The 19,666-nt window shown below is 40.7% G+C and overlaps 2 protein-coding genes and 1 non-coding gene across 5 annotated transcripts in view; 1 reads left to right on the top strand and 2 right to left on the bottom strand.

The window, feature by feature from the left end:
* Nucleotides 1–7,730, bottom strand: part of ccdc85cb (coiled-coil domain containing 85C, b) — a 49,118-nt gene extending 41,388 nt beyond the window's left edge. For both annotated transcript variants that reach the window (XM_031872758.1, XM_031872759.1), the window contains exon 1: nucleotides 6,332–7,730. In XM_031872758.1, coding sequence (XP_031728618.1) covers nucleotides 6,332–7,043 — 712 coding nt within the window. In that variant the 5' untranslated portion in view covers nucleotides 7,044–7,730. The remainder of the gene's footprint in view (nucleotides 1–6,331) is intronic.
* A 642-nt stretch (nucleotides 7,731–8,372) lies between these two features.
* LOC116397415 (cholesterol 24-hydroxylase) lies at nucleotides 8,373–14,490 on the bottom strand. 2 transcript variants are annotated; one of them, XM_031872803.1, is made up of 15 exons: nucleotides 14,431–14,490; nucleotides 13,758–13,835; nucleotides 12,500–12,581; nucleotides 12,186–12,259; nucleotides 11,811–11,897; nucleotides 11,473–11,611; nucleotides 11,112–11,222; nucleotides 10,864–11,026; nucleotides 10,462–10,527; nucleotides 9,965–10,037; nucleotides 9,797–9,881; nucleotides 9,434–9,544; nucleotides 9,177–9,265; nucleotides 8,974–9,040; nucleotides 8,373–8,887 (listed from the first exon to the last, which is right to left on the bottom strand). In XM_031872803.1, exons 2-15 carry the CDS (start codon nucleotides 13,796–13,798, stop codon nucleotides 8,738–8,740), a joined length of 1,338 nt encoding a protein of 445 aa, XP_031728663.1. In that variant the 5' UTR covers nucleotides 13,799–13,835; nucleotides 14,431–14,490; the 3' UTR covers nucleotides 8,373–8,737. The 2 variants fall into 2 exon arrangements, with proteins under 2 accessions (XP_031728663.1, XP_031728662.1); XM_031872802.1 differs by lacking the exon at nucleotides 14,431–14,490 and adding an exon at nucleotides 13,983–14,199.
* On the top strand, nucleotides 14,254–14,326 carry trnat-ugu (transfer RNA threonine (anticodon UGU)). Its single transcript has one exon. It is a non-coding gene; the product is annotated as a tRNA-Thr (tRNA).
* Nucleotides 14,491–19,666: the final 5,176 nt, after the last annotated feature.

Below are 19,666 nucleotides of genomic sequence, written 5' to 3'. Positions count from 1 at the left end.
TGTGTGTGTGTGTGTGTGTGTGTGTGTGTGTGTGTGTGTGTGTGTGTGGAGGGGGGAGGGTGTCTACTCCATTATCTGTGTTATCAGCCGACCAGGCCTCCACAGACAGACAGGGTGCTGGGAAACGCAAGCCAGAGAGTGCAAGGGAAGCAGGACACCTGATGAACTTAATGAAAGAAAATTCAAAGTGTTCCATTTGATACGTCTTTGGGTGTAATTTGCAAAACACAAAACTTAACACTAAAACATACTGTACATCAGCATTTTCCTTTGTAACGGTAGCTTTGTAAAAGGGACACAATCTCTACTACATGTCTAAACATGACCAAATGCAATCCTATTCATTTTCATAATTATAATAATCCTAGAGCTGTAACTTCAGTTTAGTCACCAACAGTAGCTGTTGTTTTTGTTCCCTTTTCTTGGAGTTGTTGCCCTTCATGAGAGAAGTACGTACATTTGGGTGAGGTTACTAAAGACAAGTTAGCTTCCTCGAGCACGGAAACATCCTATTCCTGCTTAGATGCCTTTTCAAGCCCCACAGAAACGCTACACAATGACTTGAAACCACAGCCGAGAGGAAAACACCATTGTGTTGTTGATCCTCCAGTTTCATTTGAAACCAGAATGGAGCTCACACAGAGACGCCAGGGCCCACTTTCTGTTGATCGATTGTTTACTTGAGGAAAACACAGGAGAGCCTGAAAGCATGTGATTCTTTGAAGCAAGTAAACTAGCCATTAAGATTTTGCAATGATGTAAAAAAGGGGCTTATTTTATCTATTTTGACCCCAATAGATATTTTAAATCAAGACAGTACTCTAAAGAAAGGAACGTAACCGTCTGACTATTAAAACTTATTGATAATTCACCGTAGAGGGAAAATTACCAAATGCTTCAGTCACACATGAATGTGAATACCAAGGCGCTGCTTAGTTTGACCTGAAAGTTTACTTTCAGGTCACGTCACTCCCCAAGGGTAAAAGAAAAGGAAACTGAAAAGAGAGTGAGACAGAAAGAAAAGCCTCTAAATCAGAAAGGAGACGAGTTCCTACTCACTGCTGCACACGCGCGCGCACACACACACGCGCACGCACCATTGAGGTTCCCACATCTCATAGTAAAGTCGGTTTACTAATAGTTCATGAGTTTGTCTTTCTTGAGTAGGTTACTTGGAAACAATGCGCGCGCGCACACACACACACACACGAATTCATTAGGACTAATTTGAGTATAATTCGGTTCACAGAGTGCCTAACATAGGAATGCATTGCTTGTCTTCTGTGATGTGAAACAACATCTAAATCAATGCATTGTGCTTAATCTCCAGTGAATCACTAACCTATCTGACTGGTTCCAGAGACTGACGCACTCATGGTAATGAGGTCTGGAAAGTATTCAGGAAGTGGCACAGTGAAATGAATACATGCGTCTTCACTAAATATTTGGTTCCAGAAGCTTGGTGATGTGGTGACTACTCTCGGGGCTAGCTGGTGGACTGATGTAGCTGGGGAGCTAACAGCTAACACACCAGCCAGTCCGGCAACGTATCCTCATACAACGTATCGTATGATATCCCACAAAAAGTTATACCTGATTTTTTTTGTGCGCTTACCTGCCTGCAACGAGTATTTCCGCTTGTTACATTCAATTCAATTTATTTTTGTATAGACCAAAATCACAAATTTGCCTCAGAGGGCTTTACAATCTCTACACATGAGACATCCTCTGTCCCAGGACACTCACATCAGAACAGGAACAACTCCCCCAAAAAACCCTTTAACGGGGAGAAAAGAGGAAGAGACCTTAGGGAGGGAAGTACATGCATATGCCTTTTTCAAATAAACTTCCGTCTTCACAGGAAATTCTGTTTTTCACAAGAAAACTACTTAGTTAGGTAAGGAAAGGATGGTCGTTTGGGTTATAATAGCCACAGAAGTGGCGTTACAGAAGTACTCAAGTTGCGTGACAAAAGCATCAATGTTGACTTCAAGTTTCACACGATGAACCAACAGCACTCTCCTGGCTGAAAGATGGCTGCTTGCTGGACCCATCCACCTCAGCAGTCTTTATACTTCCTCTTTCAAGATTACGTGGATAACATCTGAAAACATTTTGTGGGATAGCTGCGCAATATTTTTCGTAAGTTAATGCTACGAATGCTGGATGACACATCGGGACATACCAGCGATAGCCAATCACAACAGCTCCCTGAGTTTTTATCTGTTTTCTCTGTACTTTACTCCCCCTTGATGTTTTGTTCTCAGGGTTGAGCATCACTTTGTTCAATAATTGATACTATAATAGTGGACGGTTATTTAAAAAGTGGATGTTGCGACGTAGCTAATAAACCAATCGCTTCTTCCATTTTGGACTCGGCAGCTTTTCATTAATGTTGCACGGTGTATCGATACTAAAAAGGTACCGCGGTACCCGTACATTAAAAAAACGATACAATTTTGCATATTTTTAGTATCGATACTTCATTAAAATAGGCGCGATCAGAGCGCCATTGACTGCAAGGGGGCGGGGCTGCCCAGCGCTCACACAGCAACAGGCAGCGCTCACTCACAGCGAGTGATAGCAGGGGAGACATGCATCAAGGTCCGTGTACGTTTTGATAGTCTGTTTTACCGTTCAGTCAAAAAAACGACAATACGGAAATATTCTCGTTTTTCGTTTCAAACCAAAAACGGAAAAACGGAAATGGGGGTCCGTGTACGGTCCCCACTGACATACAGAGACCCGTCTGCGAAACGTGTTTCAAAGCCACACAGACAGGGAGGCAACACGTCTAACATGGCAAAGCACCTTTCAGACAGACACCCCGAACTTTTCAAAGAACGACAGGTAAGCAAATGTGATTATAAACATGAACACCCCCAAGCTCACCTATATACAGCTAACACAAGTACCTTAGCCTAGTTTGACGACAAACCTATATGATGATGAGGTCACAATGCACACAAAAGTGTACTAAATGAAACACAATTGATGCAAAATGGCTACATGCTGGTGGAGCCTGAGGGTGGATCTTGAGCTAATTCTTTTTATTTTTAGTTAAGGAAAAATAATTATTCCATGAATTAAGATAAAATATGAAGTGAAAATATCAAACTCACTATGCAAGTAAATGAAGCATTGTTTATCCACCCACTCCCACAGACAGTCAGACAGATGCCAGCAGCAACACAGAGACAGAGTTCCCTTAAGCTGTGTTTGAAAGCCAGCGGAAATATGAGAGAGGCTCAAAAGATACGAAGAGGTTAAACATTAATATTAATGCCATTTGTTAAGTCTTCAAAAAGCTGGGCAGGAACAAGCTGGTAAAAAAGGGAACCGTACAGATGTTTTATTTATTACCATTATAGATAAATATACCAGTATCTTATCGTATTTGTGGTATTGTATCGAATTCTGGTATCGTAAGTATCGGGTATCGTGATACTTATGGCAGGTATCGTATCGAAGTCATAATTTTGGTATCGTGACGACCCTACTTTTCATTGCCTAAAGCCTCAGACTAGGTACCGGTCACACGCTCATGATTCCATTCATACTACCATTGAGTGTCCACGTAGGGCTGGCGTTCCAGTCGGTAGCAGAAGGCACCATAAAGACAAATTATGTGAATGTGGGTAACGGAGGATCTCTTCACATAACCTCTCTTCAAAACAAGCATCCACTTTGTCATTTGCTTCTTCTTCTTGGCTAAACCAGCAAGAGGTGCATACGCCACCAACCGGACTGGAGCGTGGAGCAAAACTAGGCCATGTGCAGTTGGCGGGCATGTGATGTGTACAGTCCGCGAGGGCTTGCACGTGGACGGACCCTCATACGAAAAGCATGAACCGGCCTAAATGTTGGCCAAATGTCAGAGGTCAAAGGTCACCAAAGTTGAGCTCAGGGTGAATAGATCCATACAGATATACAAGCAAATCGACTGATTGTGGAGATAACATTGGAATTTGGTAGAAAGGAGGGAGGAGAGGCCCTGTAAACGTCTCAGTAATGAAGGCGTTCCATCTCCAGCAGTCACATGAAGGTGGACCTGATTTAACATCTCACTGGCCTCTGGCACACATATGGCTAAACAAACAAACACACACCAGTTTAGGTAAGAGTGAAGGATAAATCCACTGCTGCACTGAAACCATTCACTAAATGCAGGACTCAATATTAACGCTTGTCCGCCGCAAGTAAACTCTGCGTCCGGGCAACTGGAATGCCTCATGCAGTCGTCCTATCAGGCCAAAGTGTCTGTGTCAATTATGCAGACAGCAGGATGTCTCCGAAAACCAACCTCCTCTGAGCTCAATATACCCTCCAACAGTCCCTCACCACACCACCCTCAGCCAACCCCTTACAGCCGTTCAGCCACTCCCCCAACACCACCAAGATCCATTGGGGGCCTTTTGCTGAGCCCCCTTTCATACACTCCTCTCGCAGTGCCTCTTTTGGCTCTAAAGAGACAGCCTGCTAGATTTTAATTTGCCAAAAATATGAATAATAAATGAAACACAAGCCTCTAGCTAGAGTCTAGCTCAACCAACTGGTCTGTTATACTCTTGGGACACCAAACCTTCTACTACTACTACTACTACTACTACTACTACTACTACTACTACTACTACTACTACTACTACTAAATGGACAGATGCTGTTCATTTAGCACTCGAGTGGCAATCATCAAGCTTGTCTCCTAAATGCCCAGGGGGAGTCACAGTATTAAATAAAGCCACACTGCAGACCTCACAACATTGTCACTCGGATGTAAAGCAGACAATTGAGTAGATCTGTGCTGGGGAAGACTTTTCTTACTAGTCAGACCTGTAGGAGCTAGTGTCGACCTGCGAGCAACTAAATTCCTGTCCAAGCAAACACTTCTAGGTACAGTCATCCAATTTATGCAATAGCAGATTAGGATCAATGTAGTATTGCTTCGTTGTCATTTGTATTGATTGATATCTTGCAATTATGTAAAAGATGAAGACTTGTGATGCTTAGCTTTGTTTAGGACCAGATAGCATCAATCTCATTCCCAATGCATTGGTATTAACAATGAAATAATGGATCTGTCAAGGGAAGCGGGTCTTTCCCCTGCTAGCCTGCCGTTGTGTGCATGTGTGGGTATTTGTATTTGTGCATTATTGTCAGTGTGAGCACCCAGAGCCAGAGCCTCAGGGGCACACAATGTCACAAGCATCAGGACAAACAGCAGCTTAGAGAGGTGCTGGGCTGCTGCAGACACAATATTCATGTTACATAATGACAGCCAAACACTGGCCAAAAATGTCAGTGTTTCCGGATTAAGGGCTGCCTCAGCCCTCACTAGTGCTCATTTCCATCCTTCACAGTTCTCTCAGGATGTTTGTGAATGGCCGATGGATAACATGTGACCGATGTGATCATTGAAGCTGCTTGCTTTGACCTCATATATGCTGCTGCTGCCCCGTCCTTGTAAATCGTAATCAAAATGATAATGATAAAGTTTATACTGGGTGGAGGATTTTTTTTCCTCTCATGAAACAGAATTTATTTCCCTTGCCAAACGGACCGTGGCAAGTTATCAGCCCATGTGCTAGCTAAACGAGGCTTAGTGTCCTCCTGTTCCATCAGGGCATTTTCATCCCAGCTCGAAGCTTTCAGCCGTGTATTTAGGTCTTAACACAGGGACATTGATTTCTGGTCCCACGCCATGCATTTCAAAGCAGACATGAATGCTCTTCCACAACCGAAAGGCAACAATGATAATCGGCGAAAGACCCCAAAAAAAATCTATTTGCTTGAGCCCCCTTCTAAAAGCTATTAAGATAAGTCCTCTTCCTTAAGGACCACAAGGCCAGTGACCTAAATCAGTACAGATTCAAATGATGGGGTAGCATGAGACTGAAAAGGCCACTTAAGGATACTGTGTGTGTGTACTGTGTGTGCATATGTGTGTCATAATCACCCTAATCAAGACATTACAGTGAGGTTAAGCCAAGACCCCCCATGTTAATCCTTTTACAGTGATTTTGATCAGCATATGTTGTCAGTGCAATCACATCCTAACTGTATCATCTATGAGGAGTGAAACCAAGAAGAGGAATAGAGCTGTAATACTCCATACGTGTCTTTTGAGAGCTCAATCACACGGAAGTAGAAGAAATCAACAATTCCAAAAGGTCTTAAAAGACCAACACATTGTGTATCTTATGTGGAGCTCTTGGCATTTCACCAATGTTTAATGTCAGGCCTGACTGGTTGGCATCTAGTGGGCCCATGTCTCCCTGCAGGTCACTATGACAGGCTGTGTGTTTCCACATGTGGGGGGAGTGTGTGTACTCACCATTAAGTCCATTGGGGATGCTCCTGTGATGGTGCGGTGCTGACAGGTCATCCATGGACCTCCTCATGGTGGTGCCCAACTTACTGTTCTCTGGGGCGGGCTTGTGCATGTGGTTGTGGTGGTCGGGGCTACCAGCACTACCTGCGCTGGACGTGCTACTCCCGTCCCCAACATCCCTGACCGTGCCCGTGCCACCGTTCAGGTTGGTTAAACTGGACTGACTGTCTATGGAGCTCCTGGACCCCGCTCCATTCCTCTCCTCGTCCAGCATGAGGATGATCTCCTTCAGCTCAGAGTTCTCCCTCAGCACGGTGTCCTGGTTGGCCTCCAGCTCCTTCAGCTTCATCATGTAGGTGCCCACCTCCTTCCACATGGCACTGGCAGTGTAACGGCCAAAGCGTTGCCACTCGCGGGACAACTTCTTGCCCTTCTGTCGGTCGTCGTCCAGGAAGCAGCAGAGCTCCCGGAGCTCATGGTTGTCGTCTTGCAGCTTCTGGTTGATCTCCTTCAGGCTGCGGATTTCGTGCAGGTGCACCTGCAGCCGCCGGTTGATGTCTTTCATCATGTTGCCATGCTCAATCATCAAGTTCATTTTCTCGCTGTCCACCCTCCTTAATCTCCGCACCAGCTCCTCTTTGCTGCACCGCAGCGTCTCCTCGTCCGTTAGCTGGCTCACTTCTTCCTTCGCTCCTTCGGACGGGTTTTTAGCCATGACTAGCTGCGAGTCTGTTTGTGTGAACGGTGGCCTGAAAATAACTGTCAAAACTAATTTAACCAAGCCTGGGCTGCGGGACTGTATTCAAATACGAGTACATTGTCCAAAATAGTTAAGTGTCGTTATGCGCTCCTCTTCAACAGGCAGATAATGAAAAAGAAAATATGAATATGATGCTATCGCAACCCGTGCATGAACTGAACGTCCTCACCTATCTTTTGAAGGAAAAGCCTTGATGTATTTCGGAAACAACTCCTGGTACTCACATTGATAGTACTCACACATGAGAAGCTCAGGATTTTAAATCGATTACCGGGGATTTTCAATCAGGTCCTGGTCCCGTCAGCACAACACACATCCCATCGCAATGTGCGCCGCCTCCTCTGGACATCGCTCCATTCAAACGATGATTAACAGAAACCTAACAAATGAATAATTCACTGTTAGCTAAACCCTAACTTGAGCTAAAAGGTGAAACGTTGCGTAAACAAAATGTTGAATGGCCGCGCTGCTCTCTTTAACGTGTTATAGCTCGGATAAGCCTCTTTACCGAGGCGGTGTGCTGGTTCAAGCCCTTCCACTCAGCCAGCTTGGAATTAGCAGCGGACCCCCTCCTTCTTGTGCAAATACTCGGGTTTGAAATCATTCAAGAGGATTCCGGCCAAGACGGCCAATCAAGACGTGGGAGAGGAGCAGGCGGCAGGTAGATGAGCTCACGAGGCTCAGCCCTCTTAAAGGGACAGTACGACGAGGAGCGACGAAAACTGTTTCCATTCAAAACGAGAGACCCAACAGAGCGCTGCACTTTTATTTAGCTTTTCATTAACACACATTTTAACTATGTGACATTCATCGGTAAGCGCTAGTTTATTTTTTTTCCATTGTTTATGACCATGTGTTGGTCATAAACAAACCATGTGTTGGGCCAATTACCACAGTAATTGCCCCAATTAGTAATTGTTTCAATATTAAAATGGGCTTTAACCGCCATTGTATGTATGTATATACACACATTATATATATATATATATATATATATATATATATATTTATTTATTTATATATTTATTTATTTATATATATATTTATTTATATATATATATTTATTTATTTATTTATATTAATTCCTGAGAATTAACAACTTTTTAGTGTTAATTCTCAGGAAACTGGTTTAACAGGTGCTTTTGAAATTTCTTTGCAATGTCACAGCGCCCCCATATGTACACTGTCAGTAACAGAGAAAAAGGCAGCTTGAGTACATAAAAGAATCACTGCATAGCAAACTGAACATGAACTAAAATCAGATTCTCATGCATTGAATGAATCAACATCACTTTATTTAGGTGAAAAACAAAGCAGATAATACATTTTGTTACACTTATATAACGGGTTAGTTCCACCAAGATTAAACTGCTGATGATACTCAAGAAGTAGTTATTTTGTTTTCCCATATCCTCCTTATCGTGGATATACTGTTTATAACAATAAAACAAGCACAGCTGATACTTTTATCTTTATAAAGGCTAAATAAACAATTAGGAATGAAAGAACTCTGCAGCATAAGAGGCTTTTGGCTGAGGCAGGAGACGCTGTAGGCAGTGGGCTAGTCTAAGCAACCAAAGAACCCAATTTCACCGCATGGGCCATTTTATGGATTCTGCTTATATTATATGGTAATGGTATGTGACCACCTATTTATCACGATTCCTGTGTCTGACAGAACACACCACTGCACTCTTTGGCCTGAGTGTGCCGCAGTCTTCCAGGTCAAAGTTCTGTCCAGGCAAAAGGGTGAAGTCAAACCTCTGGAGCAGCTTGGCCATAACCACTTTAGCTTCCATCTGCAATAGCCCCACAGACCATTGAGTTAGTTGCATGTGTTGTTATGTTTTGTGTGTGTTGATCATTTATGGCCGTCACCACCCACCTGAGCAAAGTTCTTCCCCAGGCATGAGCGTGGACCGAGGGCAAAGGGGAAGTAGCAGTAATAAGGCCTTGTAAAACAGATAAGAGACAGCCTCCATTAATGCACACCATATTCCTTCTTTTAACTGGGACAATGATCAGTGGTCTGACCTGTTATGACTAAAAATAAAACATGGCATTATGTGAAAATTGTATGCCTCTTACCTGGGAGCATCTGGGTGAAATCTGTCTGGATCAAATGTCAGCGGGTCCTTGAAGAATTTATCCATTCTCCCAGTCGCATAGGAACTGAACTGAATTTCAGTAGAATAAATTGAACATCTTGACAGCAGGTACTTTTTGTTATGCTTTATCAGTATTCTTCATGTATATAAAGTTGAAACTAATTATATACCTTTTTAGGTTCTGACACACAATTCCTATTTTATGGGTAGAAACCAACTCAAAAGTGCACGACTCACAAAACACGTGACTCCCCCAGGTATGTGGATACCGTCAATGACAATGTCTTCCTGTATTTCCCGAGATGTTCCTGGAGCCGTTGGGTAGATCCTCAGAGTCTCTTTAAGCACCTGGGGGGGGAGGTTACAGCGGGAGATGCACATCTTGGGTAAATTGCTTTAAAAATGTTGATTTGAGCACATCAAAGCAGAATTGCAGAGAAGAGTTCTTGGTTTAGACTGATATATAATTTAAATATTTAGGCTAACTTGAGAGTCGGCAAATTAATAAATGAATGAATAACTGAGTAAGCTGCACAATGGATTCACAACATGCTTCACTTCTAAAGAGCTAAACCATAATGTTCCTATCATGAGATGTACCTGTGAGAGGTAGATCAGCTTCCCCAGATCGTCACAAGTGATGTCCTGTTTCATCCCAATGACATCATCCACCTCTTTCCTCACTCTGACAAATAAAAACACAACTGAAGTAACCATCATTCAAAGCTACATTATTGAACTGTTTCACACTGCATTGTTAGTTCTTACTTCTCCAGTATATCAGGAAGTCTTGCAAGTACCATGATGCAAAAAGCCAGTTGATTAGCTGTTGTTTCGTGGCCTAAATGACAGAACATTACCTTCAAATGGAGCAAATGTGGATAAACAACACATTCCTCTTTATTTTTAAACCAAAAAGTGGGGCTTCAAAGAACAGTTCACCTAAAAACACAATAAATAAAGGACTCAAATATAAGTGGTAATAATAATAACAGCACACAGACATGAGACAGAACATTTTTACAAAAGAGCATATTAATTATTGTAAATAACTATGTCAATATACTTGAAAAGTAATATTAAACTCAACATCTCCAGAATTCACATCTATACTGGTGGATAGTTTGTATTCTGCGTGAAAGGAAAATGTGTTTTATTTGAATTTTGTTTCCCTTTAACAGTGTTAGCTTGTGCTACAAAGGAGCACAACATCGAGCTTATTTTGGAGCAATTCACACCTCAAAGCAGAAACAACACAGACTTACCCGCGATGAAAAATGTCACAAAATTATCCAACATTAACTCTTCATCTTCTTCAGTCATGCTTTCCTCTGGAATAACAAGGAAATAGAGTTGAACAACTAAACCAATATTCCAGTCATCTGAATATATCATTTGTATATACGTAAACATATTCTATCTACTGTATGTGATTGTGAACAGGCCGAGCTTAACCTTGCAGATCTGCTCTGCAGATCTCATAATATTTAAAATCAGTGATGCAAATGTTGAGATGATGATGCTTGTAGTTGTTTTGTTTTGATATACTATTCTCCTCAGTTTAAAGTAAATACTTATCTATGCCCTGTAAACTAGTGTTTGCTACTGTCATAACTGAGGAATGTTTAATCAGTCAATCAATCTGAACTTTAGGGCGGGACCATAACCTTTGCCAGCTGTTTTGATGATCTGTGTGAGGATGTCGTTGGGAACGTCATCGCCGTTTTCCATTGCAGTCTTTCTGTCCTGAATCCACTGAGCTCCAGTTGTGCGCAGCAGGTGGCACGCTTCCCTCACCTCTTTAATGAATGCTCTGTTCTTTGGGTTGAACTGGAAATGTGAGATTTAAGGATCTGTCACAGTTAATAATATTGTCACCACACTAACTCTATACAGATTTGCTGTGAAGTCTTACCTTGTAAAAGCTGTCTCTGACAGTGACGAGCATCCCTTTCAGACATGTCTGGACGGCTTTAGGGAAACGTGACCTATCCTTCAGCTGCTCTAAATCCACACCAAAAGCAACCTGAGGGTTATCAGGAAAACAAAGTTGATTGGATGTTTTTTTATCATAAGCTGGTGCTCTTGTCACATGCAAGAAAAACGTTTGGGAACACACTACAAGAGACATAGCAACATTCTACAAGTCATTTTCAATGGAAGCCAGTGAAATGAAGCTACATACTGACAGCCAACACGCACAATGTTGCTGGCCACGCTTAGCTGTTTTGTTGCTTTTGTTGCTTACAATGTAAACATAGGATAAGGTACAATACCTTAGCAATGACATCAAGGGTAAGAAAGTTGACTAGGTGGAGCATGCTGGCCTCTGTCTGGTTATCAGCGACATCCGAAAGTGTAGTCATCAGTTTCTCTGCCCTCTCATTGAAAGTGCCTATTAGACCTCTCAAATACCTGGAAGTAAGGGTCGTTTGAGACAGTGGACTTTAAAGCTCCACAGAAATTCTGCAAATGGACAATGTTGTCCAAAAGAAACAAAACAAAAAATACCCACAATCTGAACAGAATTTTACAAAGATCGCAAACACTGGATATCAAATAAACGTTGAGCCGATACTCTGTTGTGACTCTTTGTGATGACTGAATCACTCACAAACTGCTGAATGCCGGGTCCATGATCCGGCGCTGTTTATACCACTGTTCATGGTCCTGTGCTGTAACCAGGCCCTTACCTAGGAACCTTGAAAAGAGACATGGAACACAATACTTTCTACTTAGAAAAACAAGGCTGCAGAGGACTTGACATTCAAGTGAACCAACAAAGTCACTTCCTGGGACTCCAAAGTGGACCGACAATACTCATGTACCAACAACATTAGTTGTTGTCAGTTCAGGAATTCAACATTTTGACAGTGTAACAAATATACACTTATTGTTATTATTCATTGTTTTATTGTTCGTAGGCCAAACAACTTGTAAGACATATGAAGTATGAAAAGTATAACTAATCTATCGTCGGATAAAATACCTTTGACCAAACAGGTTGAAGATTTGGCTGTAGAAGAATCTATCTTTGGGATACTTTGGGGACATCAGGACCTCCTGAAACAGAGCCATCAAAGGAGGGAACATTATTTTTTTTATTGCAAACATTATCATGATGTATTCCTATCTTTACATTAGCAAAAAGGATAACAGATGGCGCTGCCATTTTTAAAATTTTGCAAGGGTTTCTTCCAAAGCAGTACTAGCTGTGTATGTGTGCACTTTTATACCGCTTATTGTTCAATGCTTATGCAACTGGTGGTTACACGAATACTATTGAAAGGTGTGGGTGTTTACCTTTGTTCCCTCTGGGCAGGTCACAAGGAGTACAACGTAATGCAGGAAATTTTGCCTGCAAACAGGCCCATGGTTCTCAGCCCTGTAAATGACATCTTAATTATGGGTTGCTATCATGAAGGTAAATATGCTGCAAAAAGCAAGAGCTTGTGGACTTGATGGGAGAACCTTTAGAACAAAAATCTAAACTTTTGTTTCAATTTTCACCTTTATAAAATGTTCACACACAATTTGAATTTAAAGTGACAGAAAAAGAAAACATGAGAGCTTGTAGAAAAAATGTGAATTTGTATGTTTTTCACATTTTCACAGAAGTCATTCACCCACGCGTTCTGAATGTGAAGTTTTTGAGCACAAATTTCCTACATTTGAGATACCAAGAAAAACATTATATTGTACATTATATGAAATCCAATGCTCATAGAATAAAAAATGAGTAAAACCCTTTCCTTCGTAGGTTGACACTTCTAATGGATTCCAATGGCCTATTACCATACTCCATACAAAGGTTCAAATGGTTTTACTCTACAGCTTTTGTGAAATTTAAAGGGAAAGTAAGTCACCTCGAATGACATTATGACTTACTATTAATTCAATTATACATGGTTATCCTCAACAGGACTACATTGAGATAATTCAGATAATCTATGAAGGATTGTTTCAAATGATAGTTCTTTGGAATCAGACCAGGCGGCAACCTCCGCTTCTAAAAACTGAAGTGCCTTGAACTTGCAGTATCCAGGCGACTCCTCTGGTTGTATAGAAGTCTATGAGAAAATGACTCTACTTCTCTCTTGATTTATTACCTCAGTAAACATTGTAAACATGAGTTTATGGTCTCAATCTCTAGTTTCAAGTCTTCTTCAATACAGCATGATGATCATTTAGTAAACTATGGTCCATTTAGAGTTGATTACACTTTTGTGGCTGTCCTTGAATTTATTTAAATATCATACATATGTGGATACAAGTCCTTTTTTTCTACAAGCTCTCATTTTTTTTATTTGACTTCAAATTCAGCCCCCGTGTGTGAACATTTGATACAAAGTTCAAAGTTTAAAGTTTTGTTTTTAAATTGTCACATTAAGTCGACATGCTATTGCGTTTTGCAACATATTATAACATCGCGGAAATAACGACAACTTAGACACATAGAAGAACAGCAAACACATCGGAATTAGTTTACAAACGGAAATGATTATGTTATATCACTTATATCTATCGCATATGTATAAAATATTGCTCAGCTTAACGTTACCATTCCAGGAATTTGTCGTGTATAATTTCTCCACTCCTCATTGCCCTCACATACGTCGCTGCATGTCCGAAGAGAAAACTGTCGGGAGAAAAAACAAAAGGGGAAAGTTATGTCAAAACAATAGTTTAGCTAATGTTAGCTTGCTAATGTAGGTTAGGTGAAAACAAGTAACGTTAGCGTTAGCATTAACTTAGCTAACATTTAATAATGCCCAACTTCACTTGCCTGTCTCTCGGTGGCCCAGGTATGTGGTCATATTTCATATGAATGTGATTAACATACAAGCAGTAACCAAGAAACAATATGAACATCAGAAAGAGCAGAAACATAGTAGTCCAGCTCAAAATCTCGAGGAAAATTGCCATTTTGGTAAGTTAAGTCAAGTCCGGTAAGTCGGTTAGCTAGTCCAAAGCATATACTGTATTCAAAGACAGTCGTTCGTCAAATCTTTTGTCACATGTCAAAGTCCAATGTGTACCCACAATGCACCAGCACGGGCTCCATAGCTCAGTGGTTAGAGCACTGGTCTTGTAAACCAGGGGTCGCGAGTTCGATCCTCGCTGGGGCCTGACTGGTTGAATGTTTTACAGTGAATTAACCGCAACCTCGATTGTTCCATGTTTTCGTTACTAACGTTGTGTTACAGGGCACATCTCAAGTCTCTTAATTGTACCTCCGTTTCCCTCACGTGCGTCCTTTCCTTACTTCTTAGTCCCTCCCACCAGGGATGTAAAGAAAGCATGCGAGGAAAGAGGAACTATTTTTTACGAGGTATGAGACGTTCTTTCCTCAGTTGCGTCACGTGAAGCGACGTCTGTTTCTGATGACGGCAGCCGCTGATCACAGCTGGATCAGCTGTCAGTCGGCTTTAACAGCTGGAGAGACTTTTGATAGTTTGTGTCTGTACACATGATCACTGTACTTAATAATAGCAAATAATAATACTAATAACTAATAAATACACACAATCATCACTGTGGAGGTGTGTTCTCTATGTAGCCTGTTACCTCTTTAATAAACGGTGTCCTGTTTAAAAGTGCAGGATTGATTTCTACCTGCGGAATGTGTTCGTCTTATTTATTCATTATTTGCGTCTGTACGTTTTGAAATTGTGATTGTGACGTCATTATTAAATAACCCAGAATATGATTATGGTTTCTCTTGAACACTGGAATTCATTTATTAGGCTCCATGTCTCAGGTTAAACTTAAATGATATAACTCATCAAACCAGACACTCAGGAATGATCAGCCTCACATGACTGAATGAAATGATGATAAATGATGTAAAAAGCTCTCTCCTTTAATTGTTTCCATAATAAAAGTTATTGAGGGACATATGAGATCATGAAAAGACAAATCTTTCTAATAAATGAAGAAAGTTGTTTGTGGTTGTTGTTCAGACTACAATGAACATATATTTAACCCAGACGGTGAACCAGAAAACTAATCAAATATAAACTAGAGTTTAATCTGATCTGTCTTCACTGTCCTGGCTCGGAGATCGAGGAGCAAGGAAACGACAATTAAGAGACTTGGGATGTACCCATAGTGTCCTAGCAGCCTTGATACCAGCTAAAAAAAAATGCTGCTTTTTTTTATTACTGACAGCCAACAATATGGTGAATAATTCTTATTGGCAAATTAGCTTTACACCTTCTGTAAAAGCAGTTACAGGTTTTCATTAGGTTACTCATTAGCTAGATAACATTAGCTGTAGCCTGTTTGCCTTATATCCAAAATGTTACAGCAAATCTGCCAAGTCTGCCACTAGGACATAGGGTATAGGGTAAAAATGACATCATTATTCTATAACATTTTAAACTCATAAAAAACTGTTCATACTGTCAATTAGCCCTAAGCAAAAAGATAGATCTGTGATCCAGAGGAGTTTATATATGTTGTACATAACAAGTTGTAATAAATGTTAGCACTTGCAAGAGAAGGTAAATGCATCAGGAATGAGTTTGTCTTTTAGTAAGACTTTAGGAACACTGCAGGTTCCAGTAGCCTACAGACAAGTTCCCAAACGGATTAGTTATTGAGACAATGTCTTACAAATGTGTCTTTTTGGTGGGTTAGGTAGCTATTTAAAGTGGCTGTTGGGATCTTTATCATATCATTAATCAATTTTTCGAAGATAAAATAGTAGGGTACACAATGTCAGTTGTGTACACAACAAACACATCAAAGAAATCTCTGTAGTTATGCAACAGCCCTAAATAAACTGAGCTATATGCTTTACTTAATAACATATAATAGGTTTATGTATCATGCACCCACTGCACCTTGTAAACGTCAGTTCACAATGAACATAGCGCTGAGGTAAGTTTTGAGTTTTCACAACTTTAAAACTTTGAACCACATTGTACTGCCTCCCACCTCAGAGTTCACCCCTCACCAATCAGTTTCAGCACGAAAGGACAAGGGGAATCCTCCGTGGTTGAAAATAGTTCCAATGTTGCCAATCGGAGCATAGAACTACGTAGATAGATGCACTTCACACATCAGATCCTCCACATCACCTCAGCCGGCGAAGCGGGAAATCCTCTCTTTATACAATTACACTCATCTCCAGAGGCACTGAAATAACAGTAATTGTTTGAGTCAACACGGAATCTCACATAGGATGAATAAAGAGATGCGTACAGAAGTGATAGGCTAAGTGATGCAGATGGACATTGTGAATCAAATGAGCACTTATGTTTGCTTGTGTAAATATCTTGGTTCATCATTAAACACATTCTGCAGTGCTAAAAGGCTTTGACAATGTTAGCATGAAACGAACAACATCAGATTTAGAGTTGTGTATTTTTTCAAAAAACAGCATAAACTGATTGCATCTGATGCGTGCCCTGTTTCCCCCTGACGCACTAGCCTGTACAGAATCCTATTTGTAGGAGGAAATACATTGATCCATATAATACAATGATATTTCTGACTGATTCTAGCTCATTTGGGACTCTTAATGTCAGTACAGTCTTCTTGGTGATCAAATACTGCTCTCATTTTAACAGGTAAACCCCGAAAAGCTCAACATGTCCTCTTCTTAAACTTATACACGCACCTACTTAAAATCTTTAGTCTTACACAAAGACAAAGTTATGAACAGAAGACTAATCTGAGCTTCATCTCAGCCTGTGTGTGCTGACAGATACTATAGGAGTGTGTTCACATGGTAAACCAGGCTGTCAATAGCTTTTCAGAGTCACAGAATTACCAACATTTTTCAGTCCACTTATTTCAAGCCGAACACGGGGATGCTGAAAGTAAAACAGGATTTCTAGGACAAATCAGGAGTTTGTGTTCATGCTGATGTATTGCTGATGTTGTCTCTATTTAACCCTGCAGATCAGCTGATGATACATTTAAGCAAAAAAGTATTAGTTGATTGATTGGTAAATGGCAACATTTTTGATAATCCATTAATCGTTTATGAATTGTTTAAGCAAAATACCGCAAATTCACTTGTACCAACTTCTAACATGTCTTCTGTGACGATCATCAAAATATCTTTTGATTTTGTACCGTAGCTCGAACAGAACATTTGAAAATGGGCTTTGGGAAAATGTGATATTTTACTATCTTGTATTTTATTAAACAATTAATCAATTCATCAATAATTGTGAAAATGATCTGCAGATTAATTGCTCATGAAAATAATTTAGCTACAACCTAACAACAAATGTGATGCTAGAATGAAAATGGCTTTAATGGTGGCTATCTATTTAGAAGCTTACCTTTAAATGCAACTGGTGAATAACAGGTACATTTTTTATCAAATAAATTTTGCCAATTGTCTCAAATATGGAGTAATGTTATTCTGAATAAGAATAACAAAGCTTTGAGATCTCACAGTGTTGTAGTTTTAGATGTATAGAATAGCTGCAGGTCCAGTGCTCCACGAGCTCTACTTGTACTTAGTTGTGGTGACCAGCAGGGGGTGCTCGATGTCAGTTTCTTCAATGTTCAGTATTCTCCCATGCCTGCTTTTTCTTTGCGAACATGACTAGTGACGAGTGTCAAACAGGCCTGTGTAGTGCACATTTACACGAGAATTCTGTCCATTTTAGTTTCCATCATTCCTGCAAGACAACATCTCACATTGTGATCTAACGTATCTGAGAAACCTCATCTGACCTTAAGTACCACTTTCTTCTTACTTGTTTGCTACAATCCATTCACTTCTACCACTATGGCCACTTCATACCTGTACATATTGTTCACAATAAGCTTCTCTGCATTCTTATCTTAAAATGAACAAGCAATCATATTTCTGCTCCAGGGTCTTGGCTCTGTGTAAACGGTGGAGGCTCGGGGCTGTTTGATGTTGTTATGGCTGGCTGGCTGCCGCCTCAGTACAACTAGATCTGCAGGCCCCTCTCATGGCCAAAGGTATTGTGTTGGCTGCTCTTTTGATTATATTATCAACAGAGAGAGGGGGGGGGGGGGGGGGGGGGGAGAAAATTAAGACTCCCACTAGACATGAGTAAACAAATAAAAGTTTGTAGAGTCTGGTTCATCCAAAGAATGTCAGTCATCCAGACTTCTCTGAGGATATTAATATCCAGTGTTGGAATTATTAGGCTGAATATTGTTCGAGCTTGGTAAAACAATTTGCCTGTTCTCGGTCCGCAAGATTGAAGAGCATGAAGAATATTAAAGAGGAAAGGACACTTTGATAGTAGACAGCATACATATTGTGCTTTTAAATGGAAAAGTCCCTGCAAGTGAATGTAAATGCTAAATGGACTGTACTTGTATTTCTCTTTTCTAGTCTTCCGATCACTCAAAGCACTTTAACACTACATGTCATCATGCATTCATACACTGATGACAGGAGCTACCATGCAAGGTGCCACCTGCCCATGAGGACTAACTAACATTCATAACCATTCACACACCACATGCACAGCCTGCGGGAGCATGTGGTACATATACTGTAAGACAATAATGCACACAGTCATAGTTTTGTACATTTTCTGATGGTGGTGTTGGTCCACCATTTTGCTCCAGGCTGAAATATCCCCACAACTATTGGATGGATTGTTGTTGAATTTTGTACAGATATTCATGCTCCACAGAGGATGAATCCTTCTGACTTTGGTTAACTGTTCTCATTCCACATAGGGCCATCATCAAGTCAACTACACCATCAGCTTTAGTGTGTAGATGATGAACACGGTAAACATCATACCTGCTACACATCAGCATGTTGACATTTCCATCGTGAGCATGCTGACCTTAGCATGTCGGTTAGTCTTGTTATTTTTTTTCACATAGTAACCACCGATACCACCTGTAGCTGGAGGAAAACCTGGCACAAAATAACATGTTTTTTGGCGAAGTGCTCCATAACTCTTGGATTTTTGCCTCATATGAGTGGAGGCTCCATTTAGAGATTAGTCTTGTTGATCATCTCAGAACAATGCCTTCCTCTGTGTCAGGCTGGTCAAGGAATGGGATAAGTTGAACTCCAGATAATCCATAAGATCCTGAGATCCACTGGCATTCTCATAAGTTATGTAGGCAGAGCAGCTAAATCATGTGTATGGGTTCGTTTGTTACCATCAGTGGTGGGCCATCAGGGCCAGCAAGGCCTTCTCTGCTGGCCTAGACAGAATCACAAAGTCATAGCTACTTTATAATTTAATACTTTTTCACAAATACACTACATGTATTCTAATTATTTTTCCCATTATCTTATTTTCTCATTGCACAGCTACTGTCTTCCTCTGTTGCTCTGCTTCCAGTGCAGCTTGTTATAAGTAGAGCTTTTATCCAATCAGATTTCACCTCTGTGTCTCTAGGTAAGAAGAGAGGCCCGATCCCCTCTAGGGAGACTTTGCAGATTAAAGTAAATGGGGACAATATTGTTGATTGTCATAGTCTTCAACCAATCAGATTTTT

Source organism: Anarrhichthys ocellatus, unplaced genomic scaffold (assembly GCF_004355925.1).
Source record: "Anarrhichthys ocellatus isolate YVR2014 unplaced genomic scaffold, GSC_Weel_1.0 scaffold66, whole genome shotgun sequence".
Lineage (NCBI taxonomy): Eukaryota > Metazoa > Chordata > Actinopteri > Perciformes > Anarhichadidae > Anarrhichthys > Anarrhichthys ocellatus.
Note: the sequence above shows the minus strand (reverse complement) of the source record. Positions and strands in the feature narration are given on the sequence as shown.